General features: G+C 40.1%; 1 protein-coding gene across 1 annotated transcript in view; it reads left to right on the top strand.

Moving 5' to 3' along the window:
• Brinp1 (BMP/retinoic acid inducible neural specific 1) overlaps window positions 1-23,680 on the top strand; it is a 182,814-nt gene that overhangs the window by 147,065 nt on the left and 12,069 nt on the right. The window contains exons 6-7 of the mRNA XM_090330518.1: window positions 2,897-3,133; window positions 8,355-8,577. Coding sequence (XP_090186644.1) covers window positions 2,897-3,133; window positions 8,355-8,577 — 460 coding nt within the window. The remainder of the gene's footprint in view (window positions 1-2,896; window positions 3,134-8,354; window positions 8,578-23,680) is intronic.

Below are 23,680 nucleotides of genomic sequence, written 5' to 3'. Positions count from 1 at the left end.
GTTTTAGCTACTCCCAGAAATGAACCCCCTCCCTCATACAACTCCAAAAGTCATCTGTTTGCAGTTGCATTGAAAAGGATAGGTAATCCTGCCTTTTGTATCCTTGCCAAACAGAGAAAAGATTGGATGCAATTTTCTAAAAATGTTCTCCCCAAATTCCTTTTGGGCTTGGGACCAAGAATAGAATATTTTATCCCCTATACAAGGGAAAAGGGAAATGATGAGCAAGCTAGAAAAAGTAGAACTGAGAACTGAGAATACAGTGTAAGCAACAGAAACTAAACCCCAATCCATAGATCCAGTAGCCTATAGGGGATTTTAATCAGCTAAAAATACATTTTGCTTTGGAAGATAAAATAGTGATATAGATAAAGTGACTCTGTAATGCATACCCTGGAAGAATTGTGGACTAAGTTCAGAAGGGGCTTTACAGCTGGATTTGTTTTGTCCAAGAGTTCAGTTTTTGTATCATAACTCTGTGCAAAAGCTCTTCCAAGAGATCACTCAGTTTCATGGGGACCACTGGCTCACTGATGTGGAACTAACTAGTCTTGTAGCAGACTCCTGAAGAGTTGTGTTTCTCTGTGGGAATACCTGTCACAGAGATTATATAGATATAGATCTAGATATAGATATATCTGAATAATTCTCTGGTTCTATAAGCAGAGAAATCTAAATGCTTCCATAAAAGTTCTCCAAATTACATTGAGACTCTATTTAAAAATTCTTTTCTGATTAAATTCCTCCAGTTATTGTTCCTTTAACTAGAAAGGTTCTATTGAAACTTCATAAATTTAATAAGAATTAAGAATGATATTCTCATCATCATCATCATCGACAATGACATCTTTGTCATAAGCAACAACAGCAGTTTCATCATTCCACAAATAGGAATTGATACTTTCGTTATTTTATTACTTTGTGCCAAGGTCAAGGATCATCCGATATGTGGAAAACTCTGTGAGTGTGAATGTGAGTGTGTGTGTGTGTATGTGTATGTGTATGTATGTGTAAACTGTATGTGTGCATACTAATTCTGGGGCCTGAACTCAGGGCCTGTGTACTCCTGAGCTTTTATGCTCAGGGCTAGCTCTCTACCACTTAAGCCACAGCTTTAAGTCCAGATTTTTTCTGGTTAATTAGACATAAGAGTCTCACTAATGTTTCTGCTCAGGCTAGCTTTGATCTGGAATCCTCAGGTCTGAGCCTAATGAGTAGCTAGAATAATAGGCCCATGAGCTTCCTGGGAGAACTTTTATTTAGCCCTCTTAATACACCTTTAGTGTAGGCACTAAAAACATCTTCTTTGAATAGAAGAGAAAGGGGAATCCTAAGGAAAGTCTGAATATTACACGAGATCTCTCAAACACACACATGTGTATACAAACACACACATAATAATGAAACCCAGTGATTTTAGTCTTATAAAATAAGGATTCATTATATATATATTATTGTATGCCTTCTATGTATATAGTCTATATTGTATGTGTGTATGTGTATGTAATTCGAAGGAAAAAAAAGGGAAGACAAAAATATCACGTTTACTCAGCAAATCCATGATGAGCAAGATTAATGAATACTCTATTGCTAAAACAAAATAATAACCCAGATCTGAATACTGTTCTTTTACACAATGAGTAATGAAACATTTATTCATATTGGCTTCTGGATGCTGCTTCAAATGAGGTGGAGAGAATTGTCCTTCTATCTGGGCACAATGGGCAATAAAGAGCCCACTCTGCTGACATTTTCAGGTACCAAAGTACTGCACATACCCAGATAAATCTTTCTCCACCATTGCATTGCAACAATAAGTCTGTTTATTCACATGTAGAGAACAGGTCATAAAGTAGAACCAAGAATGTCCATCTTCTAACCATGGACTAATCACTGCCCCTTAGTGGTCCTCAAGTTCTTCATTTTTAGAGCAAAGGAATGAAAACTAATTATCTCTTGATGCTTTTCTTCACTGCTATTTTAGTTTTTATGATACTTGCTCTCTTTAAATTGCATTTCTCTAATTATATCATTCTTGTCCTCAGAAACTACCAGCAACCTGTCCTGGGATTCATGAGAGATAACCCACACTCCATAGTGCATAATAAGATGCTGCACAGTTTTGCCCTTCACCCATCTATGTTTGTTCTGTTCACCTGAAATTCACAGTTATGTTGATTCTATTTTGCCCTTTTCTATTCTTTTTAGAATATTTTTGCTGATCTTTTAAAATAGTCATCTCTTAACTTACCTTTCAGCTAACCTGAATCTTCATTACATAGAAAAGGTTCACCACTACCTAAGTCTTGTTATTTTTAGTCTGCTGCTATCCAGTTGCTTCCTGTGGAGATCTTGGCAACAGGACTATAGACTTGTGTTCTCATGCTGTGTGTCCATATCTACCTTTGCTGATTGTATTGTAAATTCCTTTAAGGGCAAAGACTATGTTTCTTTTTATAATGTCTATAGACCTACTGCCTCCCTCAGGACTTGTTCTTCATAAAGAGGTTACATAAATATTTTCAGAAAGGGAAAGAAAATGAGTGAAAGAAGTAAGGAAAAGTCAACAATTGTGTTGTACTTTCAATAAGGGTTTTCTCAGCAAGTGGAAAAGGTATATATAGTGTATCTGCTCTAGTCTTGATTCTATAGAAGAATTGAATACACATTTTGGGGATGGTCACAGTTGTGATTTGAGAAGTCTAAGGAGAATTAAAGCAACTGTAGACCTTGCTGATTATACCATCTGTACCCTGGGGTAGGCCACAAAATACTTTGTTTTCAATACACAGGGAGCAATCTAACGGCTTTAGATTCTTATGTATCACCTTTTGAAGCTGTTAATGAAACACCTTTTGTAACCTCTCTGCTTTCCCTTCTTGCTATTCCCAAACAGGTCTTCAGATCATCTTCCCTCAGTATCTGCAAGAGAAGTTTGTCCAGTCAGCCTTGAGCTACATCATGTGCAATGGTGAGGGGGAGTATGTGTGCCAGAATAGCCAGTGCCGGTGCCAGTGTGCCGAAGAATTCCCACAGTGCAACTGTCCCATCACCGACATCCAGATCATGGAATTCACTCTGGCTAACATGGCCAAGGCTTGGGCGGAGGCATATAAGGACCTGGAGAACTCAGGTAGAGAACCTAAACATGGTGTGGTGGGAATGACCCCGAATTGAATTTTGCAAAGGAGACCTTCACCTAATTGGAATTTTGCCAGTAGACATTCAGTGACTTTCCCTACTGTGTCACATGCAATGGTCCAGGGCTGTTGCAGAATAAGCATTCAATTAGTCTCTGTGGAATTAAATAACAAACAGCATAATCCAGTTTGTGGTGGATTATGATCTATAGTGGCATTATTTTACTCAGGGGGCATAGTAAGACAACACAGGAAGCCTCAAGAGAGATAGATATGTTTGTGTTCAACCCTCTGTGTGTGTAAATAACATGCCTGTGTGTATATGCAGATATGCCAATGTATGTACATATGCATAGGTAACTATCCTTACACATAGTTTAAATGATAGATATTCAAAGAACTCCTGAGCTGTCAAAGCAGCAAATCATTTTTTTGCTAATTTAGTTTTTCCTACCTTTCACATTTCAGAACAATGAATTATAAGAGAGACATGTCAGTTACCCAAGGTCACGAAGTAGGAAAGGTCTAAAGTTAGATCTTTTAAGTTTTGTCTGAAACTCTCAGACATGAATTAGATAACTGGGTAAGTGATCATGTCATGCCAAGTGTCCGTGTGTAGAAGTGGTTGCAGATAATGTAGAGCTTGGGTCAGTGTGACGGGGATGTCAAGACATTCCATGCTGATGAAGGGTCTGAGTGTGGTGCCCGGATCAGATTACAAGCAGATCGATGGGAAGGACAAAGGACCTAGCAAAGAGATGTTCCACAGTGTCCACTAAGATCTAATTGGGGAAGTAAAATAGGAAGGGTGGAGAAAGGCTCATTGGAATTGTTCTGTATAAATATGGCCCAGCTAAATGAAAGGACTCCCAGGATATAGAAACAAAAGCCATATATTGAGTGATTGTTGTCCTTAATGGACTATGTTATCCCTCATCTCTTTTGCTGTCCCTTGGTTATCTCATATGATCACAGTATTTTACCTTGTTATCTGATATATTTTATATATGTTTATTTGTTTATTTGAAATAGGATAGGGAAGAGAGGAAAACAAGATGAGGAGTGGGGGTGGGGGGAGGGAAACGGGGACCAAGACATGAGAAAGGATATCAATGTTTGTGAAGTAATGCAGCTTCTATCTGGTGAATATAATGTAATCCTTCTATTAATTACAATAAAAATTATATGAAAAAATAAATATGACACAGAGTTAAAGGCTAGAATAACGATTGGAGTGGAAGAGAACTGGGATTGAACCCTGGTCCAAGAAACTTTTCTAGCTATAGACATGAATTATATAACCTTATGGATGCTGGAACCCTACCCTGTGCTAAGAAGATGACATACTTGAGACAGCCCTCAAGAAAAGTTGTCAGATAGGTAGTTAGCATATAACTATTTGCTAAACAAATGGTCTACATACAGAGCATTGCTATTTTTCTTAAAAATATCTTCAGACCCCTTAAATCTGTCAAAAGTGCATTAAAGCAGGAAGTGATGTTCCTATATTACGTGCAGAGAGGACTTTAGAATATTCCCCCCAAGGTTACAGAGTTTGTAAATGACAGCATTGGTAATGCAGTTCCTCATTCCAAATCCAGTGTTCACAGATCCATTTGCAATATATTAATTCCACTTTACCCCTAGGCCTTCATTCCCTTGTCTAATAAATGAAAGGACATGTTTATGTTTTTTGATATTTGAATTTATTTTTGTCTTTAGCCAAAAAATGAAAAAAATAGCCTTTGATCAAACAAAATTTTACCTTGGAGCTACTGCATACCACAGATAAAAGCAGTGTCACTTCTCAAACAATAGATTTCTGTTAACTCTAAGCCCCCATCTTGTTCTGGAAACTGAGGTTGCACCAGCAATTTCACCCTTGTAGGATCATACAACTTGTAAGAGTTGCTGAAGGTAGGCGAATAACACCCATTAATCTATTGAAAATCTTGGGAATTACAGAAAAGTAAAAAAAAAAGGCTCACATGATAATTATTTGGCCACCACCACCAACAAAAAAATTATATTGGCTGAAATGTTTCTGCAAAGCAATTTTACTGACTACTGAAAGTGGAGAGGGAAAAAGAAGGTGTATGGCATGTGTTCCGGAACTTTAGCAAGAAGCAAATTCTCCAACAAAAGAAGCCACTTAGATTGACTAGATAATGCAATAAAAAGCCAGAATCCTACAGAATAAGGAAATGATGGTGTGTGTGTGTGTGTGTGTGTGTGTGTGTGTGTGACACTTTCTCTCCGTAAGGCATACATTCCCTATTTATGTCCTGAACCTATCCATGTAAAATAGTTTTACCCATTGAGGCAAATGCATCTTCACAAACATACTTCTTTTGCTGATACTTAAAAATTCCATCTGTTGGGGTTTTGTTGTTTCTCAGCCTGTAACTTGAACACCTCAGTCCTAGGATATTTGGAGGGAAAATCATATGCACAAAATAAAAAACATGGATTCTATGGTGGCCCCAGAATGCTGGTAATCAGAGAGCACCTGGTTTCTATGTTTCCTTTTAAGTCAAAAAAGTTAAATATTAACCCGTTAAGTTCTATTTTGTTAACAAAACAGCTTCATAGTAGAGCTGTTATTCCCCCATGAGGTCAACAGGCTCCTCTCCCAGATGAACTCTGTGTGTCAGCGATGGGAAGAGGGTGTAGCTGGCAAAGACAGTCTCAGTCATCAGGGCTAGGCTCCTGCCTTGAGGCAGCTCACAGAAGAAACCAGTGAGTGCAGAGTTCTGCCTTATGCTCTTGGGTTAATCAGCTTTCTGTTACTGTTAAGATATACTAGAGATAATCAACTTAACAAGAAGTTTATTTGGATCATAGTTGCAGAATTTTCTGTCTACCCTTGCGTGGTCATGTTGCAGCACACAGCACATAATGACAGGAAGGTATGACTGAGGAGACCCACTCGCTTCACATTGACCGGGAAGAAAAAGAAGTATAAAAGGGAGAAAGGACAAAAATCAAAAAGAAAAACAGGCCAAGGGGCAGGCTCTCAATAGGCCCTCCAAAGAGGACATGTTTTTAGTAACCTGACTTCCTTCCACAAGGTCTTCTCTACCCAGGATTCGATCACATCCCAAGTGTACCAAGTTGCAGACCAAGTTTTTCATTCAAGTCTCTTAGATATGACACTTACCTATAATTCATAGCTATCATTCACTATTTCTATATATCAAGGACTATTTCAGCAAATGATGCCCCATGTCACTCTGTCAACCTTCTGGGTTGACACGGCATATCCATGTCATAGATGGTGGGGGGATACTGAGGTCTAGGAAGAATATGGGTCCCGCCCCTATCCAGTAATCCAGATTTGATGTGAACTCTTGAATATCTGACCTACAATCAAAAGGCTCCTGAGGATTTCTAGGAGTAAAAAGATTTCTGTTTTCAGCACTGCTCATTTACTTTTCTCTCAATGCACCGAGTCTCAGGGTAGCTCTTTGTGTGTTGGAAGTACAGATACAAAGGAAATCATACAAGTTGGAGATAGACCACAGTCTTTCTTTGACCTGCGGCAAGTTAGGCCAACTTCCCTGTACTCTCAGGGTATACTGAAAGTACCTATTTCATAGACTGTCTGTAAAAATCAACTATACACATTGAGTGCTTAGAATTCTACCTGGATGCCTACTGAGAGCTATGTAAGCATGTGTTAAATAAAAGGATTTCATAATACATCTGAAATTTCCCTGTAGTTATTATGAGGCAAAATTAGTAAACTGCATATATATTTTTTCTTTTTTTTATATCCAGTCATTAACTTTCTACCTTCAAAATGAACAGTGCTTTGGTTTTTCAGTTTCCTTAGCAGCTGGAGAATGGTGGCAGGAAATGGCCAGAGTAGAAAACAGCAGTTGCAGTTCAGAACTCTCTTCTCTGGCCATTTGTCAAAGCCATGTTCCCATTCTAGACTTCAGTGTTCCTATCTTTATGCAGGACAAGAAAATGGAACCAAGCAATTGTTAAGTCTGTGTCAAACTGCAGCCCACCATTATTCTCTGGATGTCAAACGTTAAAAATTCGGAAAAGGAGCCAGGAGCGTGGCCTAGTGGTAGAGTGCTCTCCTACCATGCCCAAAGCCCCAGGTTTGACTCCCCAGAACACAGAAAAGTTGCCCTGTGGGTCAAGTGGCAGAATGTTGGCCTTGAACAAAAAGTGTCCAATTACAGTACCTAGGCCCTGAGTTCAAGTCCCAGGGCTGGCAAAGAAAAAGAGAGAGAGAAATCTGGGTGCACATGGCTCATGCCTGCCATCCCATCTACTCAGGAGGCTAAGATCTGAGAATTGTGATTTGAAGCAGGCTGGGAAGGAAAGTCCATGTGAGATAAGAATCTCCACTTAACAACCAAAACAGTGGAAATGGAGCTATAGTTCAAGGGATAGAACATTAGTCTTGAGCACAAAAGCTCAAGGATAGTATCTAAGCCCTAAGTTTAAGTACCAAAATAAAATAATAATAATAATAATAATAATAGGAAGAAACCAAGCATGCCCAAGACTGTCATCATCTCTTAAACTGGAATTTCCCAAAATGCCATATGATGTTAGATGATCATTACATAGAATTTCAAATAACACTTGGATGGCTGAAGGGGCAAGGGGTTCCATCTATTTTAGTTATTTGTCAAGCCTGCAGATTACATCAAACAGAAAGTTTCAGGTGGGTGCTAATAGGCCTGTAACACATTTCTAGCATGTGTTAATTTCCTGTATTTCAAAGTGAAATAAGGCACTTAGCAGGCAACAGTATCTGACTAGAAGTTATTAATATTTCTTCTGATTTGTTTTCACAACTCACGTTTTGCTGAAGGGACGCAGTAGGGACTTTCTGTGTAGAATTGCACAAAAAAGAAACCTATCCTGTTGTAACTCAAACGTAAGATTTGATTCAGACGTGTTATTGAGCACAGATGAACAGATGAGAGCTGATTATTGTCATAACGTTAGCATTGGAATGACAGAGGGTTGGGAATCCCTACCATAAATAAAGACGTCTGATGCAGACTAGCTCCATTGGAAGGCATAGTACTAGGTACAGAGCAGGCCCTGCCAGATACTACGGGCCTGAGACAAGATGGTCTCCTTGGCAGGCCTATGTATTGACCAGTGAGGCTACACATTAGAAGGGGCTTTTGAGCGAGGCGACAATGCTTAGCTCTATTCTATTTCGTCTCTGTGTATTGCCAGATGAATTTAAATCATTCATGAAACGCCTGCCCAGCAACCACTTTCTGACCATCGGAAGCATCCATCAGCACTGGGGCAACGACTGGGATCTGCAGAATCGCTACAAGCTCCTGCAGAGTGCCACTGAGGCACAAAGGCAGAAGATACAACGTACTGCTCGCAAGCTCTTTGGCCTCAGCGTGCGCTGCCGCCACAACCCCAACCACCAGCTCCCTAGAGAAAGGTATGTATTGCCACCAACCCATTGCCGCAGAGGCTGCCTGTTGTCCAATGTCAATTAGTGTACATTTGCTTAGTGTACCAGGAAGCAAGGCCTTCCTGGCCCAACTGGACTGTCTGCTACACTGTCATTGACATCTTGCTGTTTGGCTGTAGCCTTAACGGGATTTGCGTATTTCTTCCTTTAGATATGCATCGGCCACTCTGTAAGGTCTGAATTCCCTAATTCAGCCAACATCAGCTTCAAAGTATCTTTGAAAATGCCATCTGTGTATAAACATGCCCAAATATTTATCTTGTCATTAGCCCCCAAACGATACTGTACAACAACACTTCGCATGAGCTATTCACTATCCTAAGATTTACAAGGGACCTAGAGATGATTGGAAGTATGCAGGATGAAGTGCATAGGTTATCTGCAAATACTTTTTCACTCTTATGAGAAAGACTTAATATCTTTGGATTCTAATGTGATAGGCTGAGCTAGAACCAGTATCTCAGGATTACCAAGTAAGGCTGTACTATGAACTTTTGATCTCTGTGTTCTTTCTGGTTCATGTGATTGAGAAAGACAACTAACCCACCTGGCATATTCTGACTCACTCACTTGTTAGTTCCCTGGTTAGAGTCCTCTCTCAAGAGGCAGTGCCTCCTTTAGTAACTTGTTTCTTTGTTGGTGTCAGCTGGTCCCAGCTTCTCCCTGGATATACTAGGTATTCTGATAGTGGAGTATACAGAGATGAATTAGAGAGCCCTGGGACACATCTTAGAGTTAGGGTTTTCTTCCTCTCAAGAATACACAGGGAGGGAGCCATGATTCTAACTGAAGTTATGCACAATCCATTCTTTCAGAGTATTTCTGATCCGGGGCTCAGGATTGGTAGTAGTGATGTCTCCATCCTTGGAGATTAAGAAGACAGGTTTAGTGTTCCTTCCTGTGTTAGTGGGAGAAACACTGCTTTCATTTGGGAAGAATCTTGCTTTCAATATCAAAGAAAAGAAGGTCACCCTTTGGGAAAAAAAATGAGCCAATTCAAACTGATGGGTAGCAGCCTGTGTGTCAGCAATAGTGTGTGTGTGTGTGTGTGTGTGTGTGTGTGTGTGTGTGTGTGTGTGTAGAATCCAAGAAACTGAACCTCAGATCAATTACTTGACAGTAAAAATCAAGGGTTCTCCAGGAGGAGTGACTTTTCCAGGGGAGACAATTGTAATGGCCACAGCAGGAACAGGGGTGCTTTTGTGCAGGGAGATTTCCAAGATAAATAATTACTTGGTTCCAAAAGGTACTAGTTGTACAGTTTAGTAAATGGGATATAAAATGTGAAGGATGAATGCCACCTAAACTGTAGATCTTAACCATCCTGCTCAACTGGAACTCAAGACTTAAAATCTCTTGGTAACTCCTTCAGGTTGAACACAATTGTGCACTTTCTCTTCACATTTTTCTATACTTCAGCCTGCCTTCTTCAGAATGTCTCTCTTGACAGCAACAGCCAATCCAGAAGGCTCCTTATTCTAAGTCCTATTTATATAAAAACTGCTTTGCACAATTAGCCTATATTCCATATTATGAAAATGTCTCCTCCTGGCTTTATATTTGCTCATCTCTGTGTTCCCTCTCTCCTTCAAGTCCAAGCCCACTGCATAACTGTTTCATGAGAATCATGTCATGTATCACATAAAATTTCTGTGAATAAATTACTCGTGAGGATGAGTCAAGGACTAGGAAAGAGACCCATTTCTAACCTCACTTCTTTTTCTCAGACAGCAAATGCCATGTGACCAGCCTCAGGTCCTGTGAGAGACACAGATTACACACAATTATTGTGCGTGTTCTGACAGGGGTGGGAAGAATTCTCTTGGCAATCAGAGAGAAGTCCTCTTATCTACCAGTTTGCAAGGTCTTCTATGATGAACTGCCATGAGCTTGTGGCTGAAACAGTAGAAATCCATCTTCTCAAAGATGTCACTACAGTTGGTTTCTTCCAACCTCTTTGGCTTGTAGGTGACCATCTTCTTCCTGTATCCTCACTTGCTCTTTGGTCCTTCCGTTCATCTGCATTTGTCTCTTCTTTTTTTTTTTTGTCAGTTATGGGGCTTGAACTCAGGGCCTGGGCGCTGTACCTGAGCTCTTCAGCTCAAGGCTACCGCCCTACCCCTTGAGCCACAACACCACTTCCTCGTCTCTTCTTAAAATGTTTTTAAGAAAACATGCCAGTCTTCATGTATCAGGATACACCCTCAATGAACTCTTTTTGATATGATTACTACCCTGAAGACTCTTCCAATACAATCATACTCCAAGGCTCTGAAAAAATTAGGACTTCAACATGCATTATTCAAGATCATTATAGTATTCAGCCCTTAACACCTGACAGGGTGGCTTTTGCTGCGACCTTTGGTCAAAGAAACTGTGTCCCAAAGGCTTGCATCCCAAGTCCTTGGTGAAATCAAGCCATTGGATGAGGAAGGCAATGTTTAGCCTAATTCAAACAGATACCACTGCCAGTTTTGTTGAATGTTGCCTCAGAGAGTAGAGTACAAAATCCAAGTTCAAAGACATTCAATCAGGGACATTTATTAAATGTAAGAAGAACTTTAAAAATACAGAACAAAACTAGGCCTTGTGTGTGTGGAGGGAAGAATTGAGAACATCTTCATAGGAATAATAGCTAGCTAGCCACTAGAAATAAGGACCTAAATGGAATGATGGAAAGATATGAGATGACATTAGTGAGCCAGGATTTGAGACCGTGCCCTAGTATGAGGTTCATGAGACTGGAACAGCAGCTGTTCTGTTCTGAACAATAGCTCTCTATACCTTGGTCTCTGCTCTTCCATTGCAAATTATAAGTTTGGAGTAGCTAGAAATACCCTTTAACCACTGGAATTTTCAAAGAAAGAACCGTCAGAAAGTGATGCTATGGCTCAAGTGGTAGAGTGACAGCCTTGTGCTGAAGAGCTTGGGGACAATGCCCAGGCCCAGAGTTCAAGCCTCACTAGTGACAAAAGAAAGAAAGAAAAGAAAGAAAGAAAGAAAGAAAGAAAGAAAGAAAGAAAGAAAGAAAGAAAGAGAGAGAGAAAGAACACTTAGTGTCAATCCCCCCAACACCCACCCAGTCTTCTGAGAAGACAAAGTTTTCGATAATCCTAACATTCCTCCTGTACTCATGAAGAACAGATATGTCTGGTACCACCACGGCAAGTCACTCAGTTATTTCCATTTAAGGAAAATTGAATGATGGCACAGTGGATAGGAACCCACAGAAAATATAGGCTCAGAAGCCTTCCTAGGAGAGTTGAACTTCCTTGGCCTGGCTACGAGCTGCTTCTTCACATCTGAATCAGAGGCATTAATGAGCATTTCTCACACCAGCAGGATGCCTCACTGGGGCAGGGCAGTGTCAGACAGAGGTGCTAACATTTGGAGCTTTGGACTGCCTCTAGCTGAATGAGTTTGTATTTGCAGATGAACTGATTGCTCAGTTTCAATTTGTCTGCCTGTTGAACTCTGTAGGAGATGAGTGTTCTAAGCAGGTGCTGTTATTGCAACAGGTGCCAGGGAGATGTTTGGTTTTTTTTTTCCTTGTCACAGAGGGGTGGTGGCAAGGCAGGACAGGAAAAGGCAAGAGCAGAGAGTGTCAGCTGCACATAGATGGTTTGAAATCCTGTCACTCCTCAGCCATAGGCTTTATATAAGTACTTGGACCTATTTGCAAAACTGGATCATGACACTTGCCTTCAGGTTAAGGATAAGGATTAAGATTTTAAAATTTAAGGAGCCCATGGTGGTGGCTCACATCTATAATCCTAGCAGGCTCAGATTTGAGGATCAAGGTTCAAAGCCAGCCTGTGCACAAAAGGACCTGAGACTCTTTATTTCCAACTTACCTCTAGAAAATGGGAATCGGGCCTTGGCTCAAGGGTAGGGCAGTAACCTTGAACTGAAGAGCTCAGAGACAACTCCCAGCCTCAGAGGTAGGGTGGTAGCCTTGAGCTGAGGAGCTCAGGGACAGTTCCCAGGCCAAGCTCAAGCCCCATGACCCCCCCCCCCCAAAATTAAAGAGCCCAGTAAAGAACCTGGTTTACTTCAGAGGAACTGAGAGGAAGAATATACATGCATGCATGCCAGAGAGAGAGATACATTCTAAAGGTCTAAAATCTTACATGAATTCAATGACTTCCTTCTCAGTACAGTCTTACAAACAAGGTACTCTTACTGTTCCTGCTTTTATAGATAAAGCAACGAAGGACCAGAATGGTTAGTAATATGTTTAAGCTGGGTGAATATTGGTCATTTTGTTATTGAGTCAAAGAAATATTTGCCAGTAAGATGTGATGAGAGATCATCTATAAATATTTAGAACATGGCCGCAGTCAAGGCTTGTTGGAAATTTAATGTTGAGCTGAAAGGCAAAAAGGATAGTTTGGTCATCCACTGAGGCGAAATAATTTACCTTGAATCTTAGTGACTCAAAACACTATCTGATGATCTTCCATGATTCCACAGGTTGACATGATGCATCTGGGGGTCTCTCCCGTTGATTCTGACTCGTGTCATGGGTGGCTTGTCTGGGCGAGACTTCCAGAGTGGCTCACACCCAATTCTGGCAGTTGATGCTGTCTGTCAGCTGGGAGCTCAGCTGGAGCTGTCAGTCAGAGTGACTGCACATACCTCCTCTATGTGACCCCCAGGCAACTGGCAGTATAGCAGCTGAGCTTAGAAAGCTGGAGGGGGGGGTGGGGGAGGATGAGCATCCGTGAAGCAAGGGAAGATGGAAGATAGAATTGGAAGTGAGAAACTATCACTTTCACTACACACTATGAGCCCAGGGCCTAGCCATATTCAAAAGTGGTAAGGATGGGAAGGACAAATCATTCTGATGGCCAGGGAGTTTTGACCTCAGGTGCTACAGAAGAAGCTTCATATAATCAGAGATAGAGAACTATCATAGACACAGGACAAATAAGATGAATAGTACTAACACTGGCAATAATAATAACCGCTCCAAAGCCATAACCACAACTGTGACAGGTAATAGAGCTATGTGCTCTTGTCTCTCTCTCATTCTCAGCCATCTATGTATCTAGGATTTTTAGGTATAAGTTGCTAGCAGCTGGCTAATAATTAATACTTCCAAGCATTTACTGTTCACCAGGTACTCCAGGCACCTTTTCCTTGTCTAATCATTGTAATAATCCTAATTCAGCCAACTACATCAATGGGGAAATGAAGGAAGAGCAATGATTGATATCTGCCTGAAGATTCTACATCTGGTAGGTAGCAGGATTCAAGCTTCAGCATCATCTTTTCTTACAATCACTAGGCTATTCTGCCTCCTCCTGGAACAAGTTGGTATGGGATATTTCGATGACATACCAACACTGAAAAAAAAAACCTAAAGTGAGGGTGGGGATCACCCCTTATTGCAAGAAAGAGATGAGGGGAAGGAAGCTAGGAAAGGTGAAGAGAGGACAGGAGGAGGGAACACTGAAGATAGGAAAGAAGAGAGGTAGGAAGATAACATGCACAAAGTCACTCCAGCAAATGTTGAATTCAGCTGGCCTCTGTGCATTACTAGATGGATACACTTGGCAGGCTTTCTATTTGGTATCACAGCCCCTTTGCCAGCTGCCAAGAGGCCTTCGGAAATATAAGCCATGAGCCTCTATCCTCAGAGCATTATCTTGCCTTAAGGGGGCTAGAATGGACAACGCTGAGGATTCAAGGGTTCTGAATTCATGTGACTCTTTTAGGCAGAAGAGTCTATCTACATAGCTAACAATTCTACCTCATTGTCTTTATGGGGGATCTGAATTAAAACTCATTTGGGAAAATAAGTTGACTTTTTTTCCCCTAAAACAATTTAAAACCAATGGGGTTTAATTATCTCTGAGGTCCTTCCCAACTCCAGGAGAAATAGCATCCATGAAGGAGAGAGTATTAGTTCAATTGAGAAATATCGGTAGAAGGTCAGTAATTGAATCTTTGAGTAGCACTGCTTTCTTTTGGTGTTAATTAGTCAATTTTAATGAGTATCCTATAGTTCAAACTAAGATCTTCCTTTGCTTGAAATTACGATGGCCTCTTAACTAAAGTGTCCCAGAATAGACTCTGATCATTTTCTATTTTATGTTCTATGGGGATGGCAGAACAATTACTTAAGAAACAAATTCAGTTCTGTTCCATCCTTGCTTAAAACCTTTTGGTGATGATTCATTGCTTTGGGAAAGGAAGGGGTGGAACTTAAAAGTGACCAGCAGACTTGTCAGGAGTTGGCCCCGGCCTACTTCTTATACCACTTTTCACCTCTCTGCTTGGCTCTCTCATTTACAGCTGCACTAATTGTCTCTCAGGTTGCCAGTGTACCCTGGCCCACCCCTGCATAGGAGCATCTCAGGTTTATCTCAAGTAGCTCCTCTTACCTAGCATGTGCCTGCATTTGCCCTTTAATGCAGCAAGTTGTACCTGCTTAGACCTTGACTTCACTATTTCTTTCTCAGGAACATGTTTTTTGGATCTAAAAGTTGCCTTTGGAATTCTTTTTTATTTTATTTTTTGTGGGTCATGGGGCTTGAACTTGGCCTGGGCGCTCTTCCGCTGTCCCTGAGCTCCTCAGCTCAAGGCTACTGCCCTACCCTTCAGCTAAGCCCCACTTCCCATCTTGGAGGTAAGAGTTCTTTTGTGCCTGGGCTATCTTTGAACCTTGATCCTCAGATCTCAGCCTCCTGAGTAGCCACCACGCCCTGCTGGAATTACTTTATATGTTGTCCTAGTATTCTAACTTCCCATGAGAATCACACATTTCCATTGGCTATTATATTCTTATTTATTTATTAGTGTCTTCCATGAAACTGTCCACTCCTGGAGCACATCTCTCTCCATCTTCTCATTAGTTTATTCACAAAACTTCCTAGCAGAGAAACTAACATTTGGTAGATAGTCACAAAATTATACAATGAATAAAAAAATAGATTATTTCCCACCGAGACTATGTTCTAGAGGCGGGTTGACATAATCCTCTGAAAACAGTCTCATTGCATAGAAAATGCCCTATGGATTCTCTACATATGTTGAATATATTTAGGTTGTGTTTTCTTGTTCACAAATGAAGAAACAGAGACCACAAGGAGTTGAGTGAATTGTCCAAGGTCACTCAGAGAATTTCTGACCAGATGAAAAGGGGTTTTTTCAAATAATAGTTCAAATATTTAGATAATCAAGGTATGAAAAAGGTGAGGAGAAAGGGAGAATGGGTGGGAGAAGAAGAGAAAAAAGGAAGGGGAAGGAACTGAGAGGTGAGAGAAGAAAGGAAGGGAAAGAGAAAAAAGGGAAGGATGTCTTAAAGAAAGAAAGAGAGCCCCAACTGACATTTCTCAAGTCTTATTAAATTCATTAAACTGTTGCAAAGTTCTTAGGGGTTGTAGGTATTTACTATTGTCTCCTCAATCAGATGATTACTTTTAGAGATTATAGAGTGAGGCAAAGCAAATCCGTGGAAAATTAACACAAGAGAAGACAGTATAATTTGCGTTTTCCAATGACTCTTAGACTTTGGTTTATTTTTACTTCTCAAATTTGTCTAGCCTTGACCTGGCAGTGCAGGCTATAGCTAAGCAGGATATAATTATGCATTGTGGAGATGAAAATCTCTTCTAGGCATCAACCTCAGGCTCCTGTCCTGGGGCCATAGCTTCTGATCCCATGTCAGCTTTTAACACATTTCCTGCTTTATTCTTTGTTTAATTGGTATCCTTAGAAAGATTCTGGCTACAAGGATAATCATTATCTCAATGATGATGACCCTCAATATCCACACTGTTTTTTTCCTTCTTCTGTCTGAACCCTATACTTACTTGTCTCTGGATTGAATCTCCAAAGATGCCTGCAGAGAGATAGAGGGATTCTTACATTTTTTTTTTATTGAACTCAAGTTAGTTTTCAGTTTATTAGTCTGACAGTCCCAGTTCTGCCACTTATTAGATCTGTGACCTCTAAATGTCTCAAAATCTCCCTGGGCCTTCTGTTCTTTCATCTCCATGGGCAAGGATAAGAATACCTAGCCCATAGAGCTGATATCCTGGTCAATTTATGCAAAACCTTTCATAACCTGGGAGGAACTGCATGGGTCTGAAATGAATATAAATAATTAAGAGCAGACCTGTAGTAGGTTCTGAATCCTTTATGATTATGTGCTTCCTGATTCCAGAAAGTGGATATATCTAGTATATAAGATAAAACACAAGCCTAACAAAATATAATAATATAGTAGAGAGGCAACAAAACATGAGATCTGTAGGACTCCATCTCGGAGTACTCTGCCAAAGTGCATAACTCTATGTACTGTCTAGGTAAACTTGGCTCAGTGTAAAGGTTTCCAAACCTCAGTTTCCTAATTGGTATGACTGAGATAAAAGGGATAAAAGGAATATGTACTGCCCTAGAAGATCTGGGAAGAACTTATATTCTCCCTTTAGCAGATAGTAAAAGCCAAGCACAAGGCTCCTTCTCAGACTATTGGAGACTAAGGCATTTGTTGATTAACTAAAAATGTGAAGTTGAGGAAGGATTGTATACAAGCTGGACATATACAAGTTACATGTATATGCCACAATATATAATGCACATACTGTTATTTCATTTTTTAACTTAAAGTGTATAAATGTATATGTTGGCAAGCCTTTGAAATTAGGTCCAGATTCTCTGTTTGGGTGTTTGTAAAATCGATCCAATTGGTTTTCTTATGTAAACTACATTTGTAATCATACAGTATTTCCTACATTGATTTATTCAAATTAATCAATAGTTTAGACTCTTAGGAAATAATCTAGAAATATTTGTAGACTTTCTTGAAAGCTTTCTCAGTGACTTCTTTATTTGCATAAATGGGCATTTTTGTTAGTAACTATACTTCATAGAATTTTTTTCTACACAAGGAAAAAGAATAGCAAGTCCCAGATTATTGGTTTATTTTACTCATGATTTCATGATCTGATAACTTATGACATCTGGAATGAAATGGCATAAACAGATTTAGAAACTAGGGAAATGCTTGTATGTATACTACTTGGGGACAGATGTGTGTGCAGTTTTCAGGATCACAATTAGCAAGTGTGCTCAGAGGGCCATGGATACCACACATGAGTGTTTATCTGATGGAAAGGGTTGTCAGTTTGCTGACAGTCACTTCCACAGAGGTCAGTAATGAGGGCTTGTTTTGCTGGAGATAGAGGCTCTTCTCTTACTGCTAGTAGCTTGCCACTATGACTGGAGCTCAAGGCCATCTATTACAGGGAAAAAAGCTAATAATTTAGACACATTCTGAGCATTCATTATATACCAAACAGTGTTTAATGCCTTATGCACACTAACTCTTTGGATCCGCACAGTAACTCTACAGAATAATCTCTACTGTGCATCACATATTACAAAGTTGAATAACAGTAAGATAAATACTGCAAGGGAAGAGAAGGATATATATTCAGGTTGTGAAACTGGAATATCTTTCTCCTGCTTTATCCAGATTACTGTATTTACCCTGTGAATTTAGACTCATCCCTGGTACCTGATGAATTCCTGCCCTGACATATCTGACCAGTTTTCACTGTTTTGCGATATGTCTTGTTGTGTGGTAGTGTAGTTAATCCCAGACTTTCACCACTTTGACCAAAAATTCTGTTAGGACAAAGACTCTATTGTTTTGTTTTGGATTGGTTTTATTTTTCCCCATCAATGTATCTCTGGTGACAAAGTGTATGCATATGATGACCATAATTACAAAACATTGGCTGAAATGAAGGGAAGGAGCATTTGATCTAGGAGTTGGAGGATAAAGCTTTGAATTGGCAGTGACAAGGATAGTTTTCTATTCACGAAAACCACATCTACACCTGATGAACTAAGTACATGATCAATTTCATTCAGAAACTGGCTATGGAGATGAGAAATCAAGGGGGAGATGCCTAGAGATTAATCAAATACCTGGGTTTTAAAACTGGTACATGAGTTTATTGTTTCCTGGGGATAATGATCTCACAGTCTTCTGCCCATCAGGATTCTCTTCTGTAAAATATGTGTGATGATAGTAGCTCCTCTATAGAGACATTGTGAAGATTAGCAAAGACATATACATGGCAACGTTAGAATGTAGTAGACGATTAATAAATAGTAGCATGTCCTGTTGTTAATGCTATTAACTAAGTTTGGATCTCTATGCTGGGATGATGAATACCTGGCTATGCTTTATAATCTTCTCATTTAGCTGGTAGATAGCCATTGGAAAATTGAGGGCTAGAAGGGATGTTACTTTTTAATAGGTATTCTCTATTTGTCCTCTGAAAGCTGAACTAAAAAATCAATGGAGTCTGTCTCCTAGCTATAAAAGGGGTCAGAATTCCTTCTTTGTGTTTGTACGAATGCTGTCTGATACCAGTTGCATACCACCCTCACCCGTAAGGATTTTTTTGAACACAGATACATAGGCTCTGCCAGGATTTCTGGTTCCGTGGGTCTTGGAAGGAGCCTAGGTCCTAGATTATGCTGATTTGCTGATGTGGAAACTCTGCGTAACTTCCTTTCAAAGACCCACTCAGTGCCACAAACATAGACCCCTCCCAATGTACGCATTTGGGGGCAACCAAGCAAGATCAAGTCTGTGTAAATGGATCCTATATGATATGGTAAAGGAACTGGCATTGGTGGTTGAGTAAAATCACATAATAGTGAATCTAACAAGAACCACAAAAGCAAAATTACAGATAAGGGGATCAAGAAATCAAGTTGGCATATTTTTCAGACTTACGTAGCCACTGGACCTTTTTCCTTAAGGTATCATGTTTCACCAAACACAGCCTTGGAAAAGATTTCAGTACACTAAATGAATGAGAGAAGACCCCGATGGTTTGGGGTGAGATCATAGGTGGTGATTCCCTTCCTGTCAATAGAGATCCTTATTTTCCAGCGTCTTCCAGATAGTCTTCCTGCTTAAGCAGATGTTAATGGGTTTGTGTCCCTGCAGGTACCATTCCCACTGAGAGGTGGCAAGACTGCTAACCAGCAGCTGCCAAAGGAACAGCAGGAAGACACTCCATTTCTGGTATAATTAGGGAATAAATTTACTTCATTTGGCTTAGGGGCATTCCTAATCTTGAAAAACAAACTGTTCCCAAGACAGTCACTTAAGTACAGGTTATCTCCCACTTTGCAAAGAGTTTTCACAACAACCTTACCAGATCCTCAGAATAACCTTTGAAAGAAAAGGAACAATGGTTAGTTGTCTCATTTACAGGTGAGAAAACTGAGGCTCATTGAATTTAGAAGAGTGCTCAAGATTATGAAATAATATTACTGCATCTGTTGCTATCCTGTATAGGAACAGTCCTCTGCCCTTGTCAAAACCATTGACAAGGGTAATGGCCTTGTCATAAACCACTGATTCCTTAATTCAACAGATATTTAGTGTTTACTAATTGCCAGGTTCCACATACTGTATACAAGAGATAGGGTTAGTGAGCAAGACAAGACAGCTTGAAATCTTTCAGATAAAATAAAACTTGGCTGAGACTTGCTCTCCATCTATGCTTCAATATAATAAATCTGAGGCTCTGAAAAGCTACATGATCAGAAACTGAAATCATATGTTATACATGGAAGAGGTCATCTGATCTTTTTCACATCATTTTACAAAAGAGCAAAACTAAATAAAATGAAGATTTAACCCGGACAGAGTAACCATTGCTATGTTTGTATGTAGAGGTTAAAATAGCACATAGGAACACAGAACTCTGAGTTGTCTCAGTTTTCATGGGTAGAAGTCTAGGTGTGCTGTATCTAGACCTTCTGTTTATGATTCCCCAGGCAGAAATGCGGTATTAGCTAGATCAGGTTCTTTCTTGTGGGCTATGGTGAAGAAAGCACTTCTAAACTCCTTCTGGTCATTGGCAAAATTTAGTTCTTTTCAATTTCTGGTTTGAGTGAGATCTTTGTAGCTTTGGATTCACTGTGAAGTCCCAGAGTTCCTCCTCTAATCCTTGCTCATGGACCTTTCATCCTCACAGAGAAGGAGATTCACCAGGTTCTTCTGAACTTTCAGATGCCTCTGGATCATGGCAACAGTTGTGTTTAACCATGGCATCTAATTATTAGGTCCACTCAATCTCCCTAGCATTAGGTCAACTATAATATGAAGGCTACCCTCAGTGGAGTGATCACATCCTATGTACACTTGCTGGGGATTAGATACTAAACATTTCAGATGATGATAAGCATCTTTGGAATTATGTGGAGAGGTATAGGTTGGTCAGAAATAGGATGGGGTAAATATATACCCTGAGTTTCCTTCTTTTAAACAATAAAACTGTATGTTATTCTGTTCTTTTTTTTGTCAGTCATGGACCTTGAACTCAGGACCTGGCTACTGTCCCCTTAGCCTCTTTGTGCCCAAAGCTAGTGCTCTACCACTTTGAGCCACAGCACCACTTCTGATTTTTTGTAGTTAATTGGAGATATAAGACACAGACTTTCTCCTGCATGGGCTGGCTTTGAACTGTGATCCTCAGAGCTCAGCCTCCTAAGTAGCTTGGATTATAGACAGGAGTCACCAGCACCCAGCCGATTTATTATTGTAGTCTATAGTATAGTATATTATTTTATGGCAAATCAACCAAAGTTTAGTAGCTTTAGGCGCACACACACACACACACACACGCACATATTCCTGATCTATAGTCTAGAAATTCATGTTGGAATTGACTGGCAAGTTCTGTTCCATAGACTAGAGCTATTAATGGTTCTGTGGAAGTTAAACAATGGACAGAAGCTGTGAGAAGGCTCTACTTAAATCACTAGTACCATAATAGAAATGGCCTTAAGGCTGCTCTCCATTGGCCCTCTGTCTCTCCGGGATCTCCCCATGTGCTCTCCAACGCTGTGGTCAGATTGCTTAAAAAGGACCTTAGAGCTCCAAGACAACGTCTTCCAAGGAGCAGAAAGTACAAGTTTTTAGCCCCTTCAAGCATGAGTCCATAAATTGCAATAATCAGTTCTGCCCTTTGGTACTGGTTAATGCAATGGTACCTCCATCTCCTGTCTGTGTGAGAGGAAGGTCAAAGGTTATGACACAGATGATGGGTTTTGAAGTGAATTTCATTTTAGTAGAGAGTAGAACACACTTTGCACAGGCATACTTTTCAGTGTAACATTCTCCTTGAAAATCTTTGTTAATTAAGGCATTTTTTCATGAGTTTGTCTTACAGGCTTTTCTATGAGCTTTGCACTATGTACCTGTTTTGCTACTGTTACTAGATTTGTTTATTGATTTCCATGGAAGTTGGTCAGAGGCGAAACAATTGTCCATAAGTAACTATCATCATTTTCTTTGGTGGGTTGCTGTATTTGTTGTTATCAGAAAAGCTTTGAAAGACGCATTCTGCCACTGGCATAGCTATTAGAATAGGAGTTTAAGCAAATCAGGTGTCCATGGACTTTCACCTCAAGGGCTTCTTACAAAAGGCACAGTGCCTATTTTTTTTTTCTTGCAGTAGTTCTACCATTCTAGTATGCACATCCATGTTCTGATTTGAGGATGATCTCAAATGTCCAGTGAGATTCTGCAGCTCCTCCATGTAGTATCTGTTCAGCTCCAATGTCCAGTAATCTAAAAGTGCAATCATTTCCTTCTCTTCATGCACAGTCACACTGACAGAATATAAGTCCCTTTGAACACGGTTGTGAGAAAGATTAGCAGTGCCACTTTGGTCACTGTCCAAGATTATTCCTTAAGGGAAATATTTGTGTTCTGGGCTTGCAGATATGTGCTATATATGACATCAAGCCTATCACATACTCTCTTTTTACTCAGTGTTCTGTTTGTTATATGGACCAGGCCTTGCCTAAGCATCATCCGTCTCTGGGATTCTGAAGTTCTACCACTGTGGATCTGCACCTAGTTCTCCCCAGAGGATATTATTTCTTTTATAGGACCTTACTTAACAATTATTCTCCCCACCAGTGTTGTGGGGAGTCAGGGGTGGGAGTGGGTGTGTATGTGTGGAGGGTGGTAGTTTGGGTTGACAAAGAGTTATGAATGTGAATTAAAGTATCTTATTAAATAAACGGTACACATCGTCAACTAAGTCCAGGTAGCCCACAGAAGCCAGCAACCTGCCTGTGTTCTCATACCCACATAGCGATGGAGCTTTCAGCTAGAAATACCTTAGGCATTGCTTTCCTATGTACAGGGAAAAGAGAACTTCAGTGAGACCCAGCATGGTTACAGCCTATAGGGATTACATCTGGGTGATGGGCAGAGTTGAATGCCAACACCACAGCTTTATCCTCAGAGCTGCATGTTTATTTCAGTGAACACTGTCAGGGACATTCCATTCCCGTGTGTATAGGTGTCTGTCATTCTGCATTTGTAGCAAGTAGGGCAATTGACTCACTTCCTTGACGTAAGCCAAGAAAATAAGCATCTCCAGTTTCTTTTTTTATTGTTTTTAGTTTGGGGATTTCTTTTTCTTTTTCCTGAGGCTCAGCAGTAGCTTCTGTTTAGAATAGATTCTGGAGGCTCTGGGGATTCAGTCAGAAATAGAACTAAGTTCTTACGACTTTTGTGCATAGCCCTTTTCCTTTTAATCCTTCTTCAGAGCAAGCCTCCCAACATTCATTTCAATCCTCCCTTTCCAGGTACAGCCAGCATACTCTCTCACACACACAGGAGAGAGAGAATCCAGCGGTGTGGCCAGGAACTGCGGACCTTCGAGGCAGTGCTTCTCTGTGTTGAGCCTTGGATTGTCATACTGTTAAATAAGAGTCTCTCTTAATCTAGCACAGGATAACAGAAATTGTAAAGATCAAAATTAGGAGAAAAAAAAATGGGAATGATGTAAAATTGTCCTTCATCAATGCCTTAATACTATTCTGGTTGTTTTAAAGGATTTACTTTGTAATTGTCACCTATTGACAGATTATGTACCTAATCAAAAGTATAAACATCAAAAGCACATGGGAAGACTGATTTTCACAAGCTGGAATTCACACATGTAAACAGCATGCAAAAAGTAAGGTCTTGTTTGCATTGCAGTAGACACAGGTTCTCTTCAGGGAA

Source organism: Megascapheus bottae, chromosome 3 (genome assembly GCF_031878675.1).
Source record: "Megascapheus bottae isolate mThoBot1 chromosome 3, mThoBot2.hap1, whole genome shotgun sequence".
NCBI lineage: Eukaryota > Metazoa > Chordata > Mammalia > Rodentia > Geomyidae > Megascapheus > Megascapheus bottae.
Note: the sequence above shows the minus strand (reverse complement) of the source record. Positions and strands in the feature narration are given on the sequence as shown.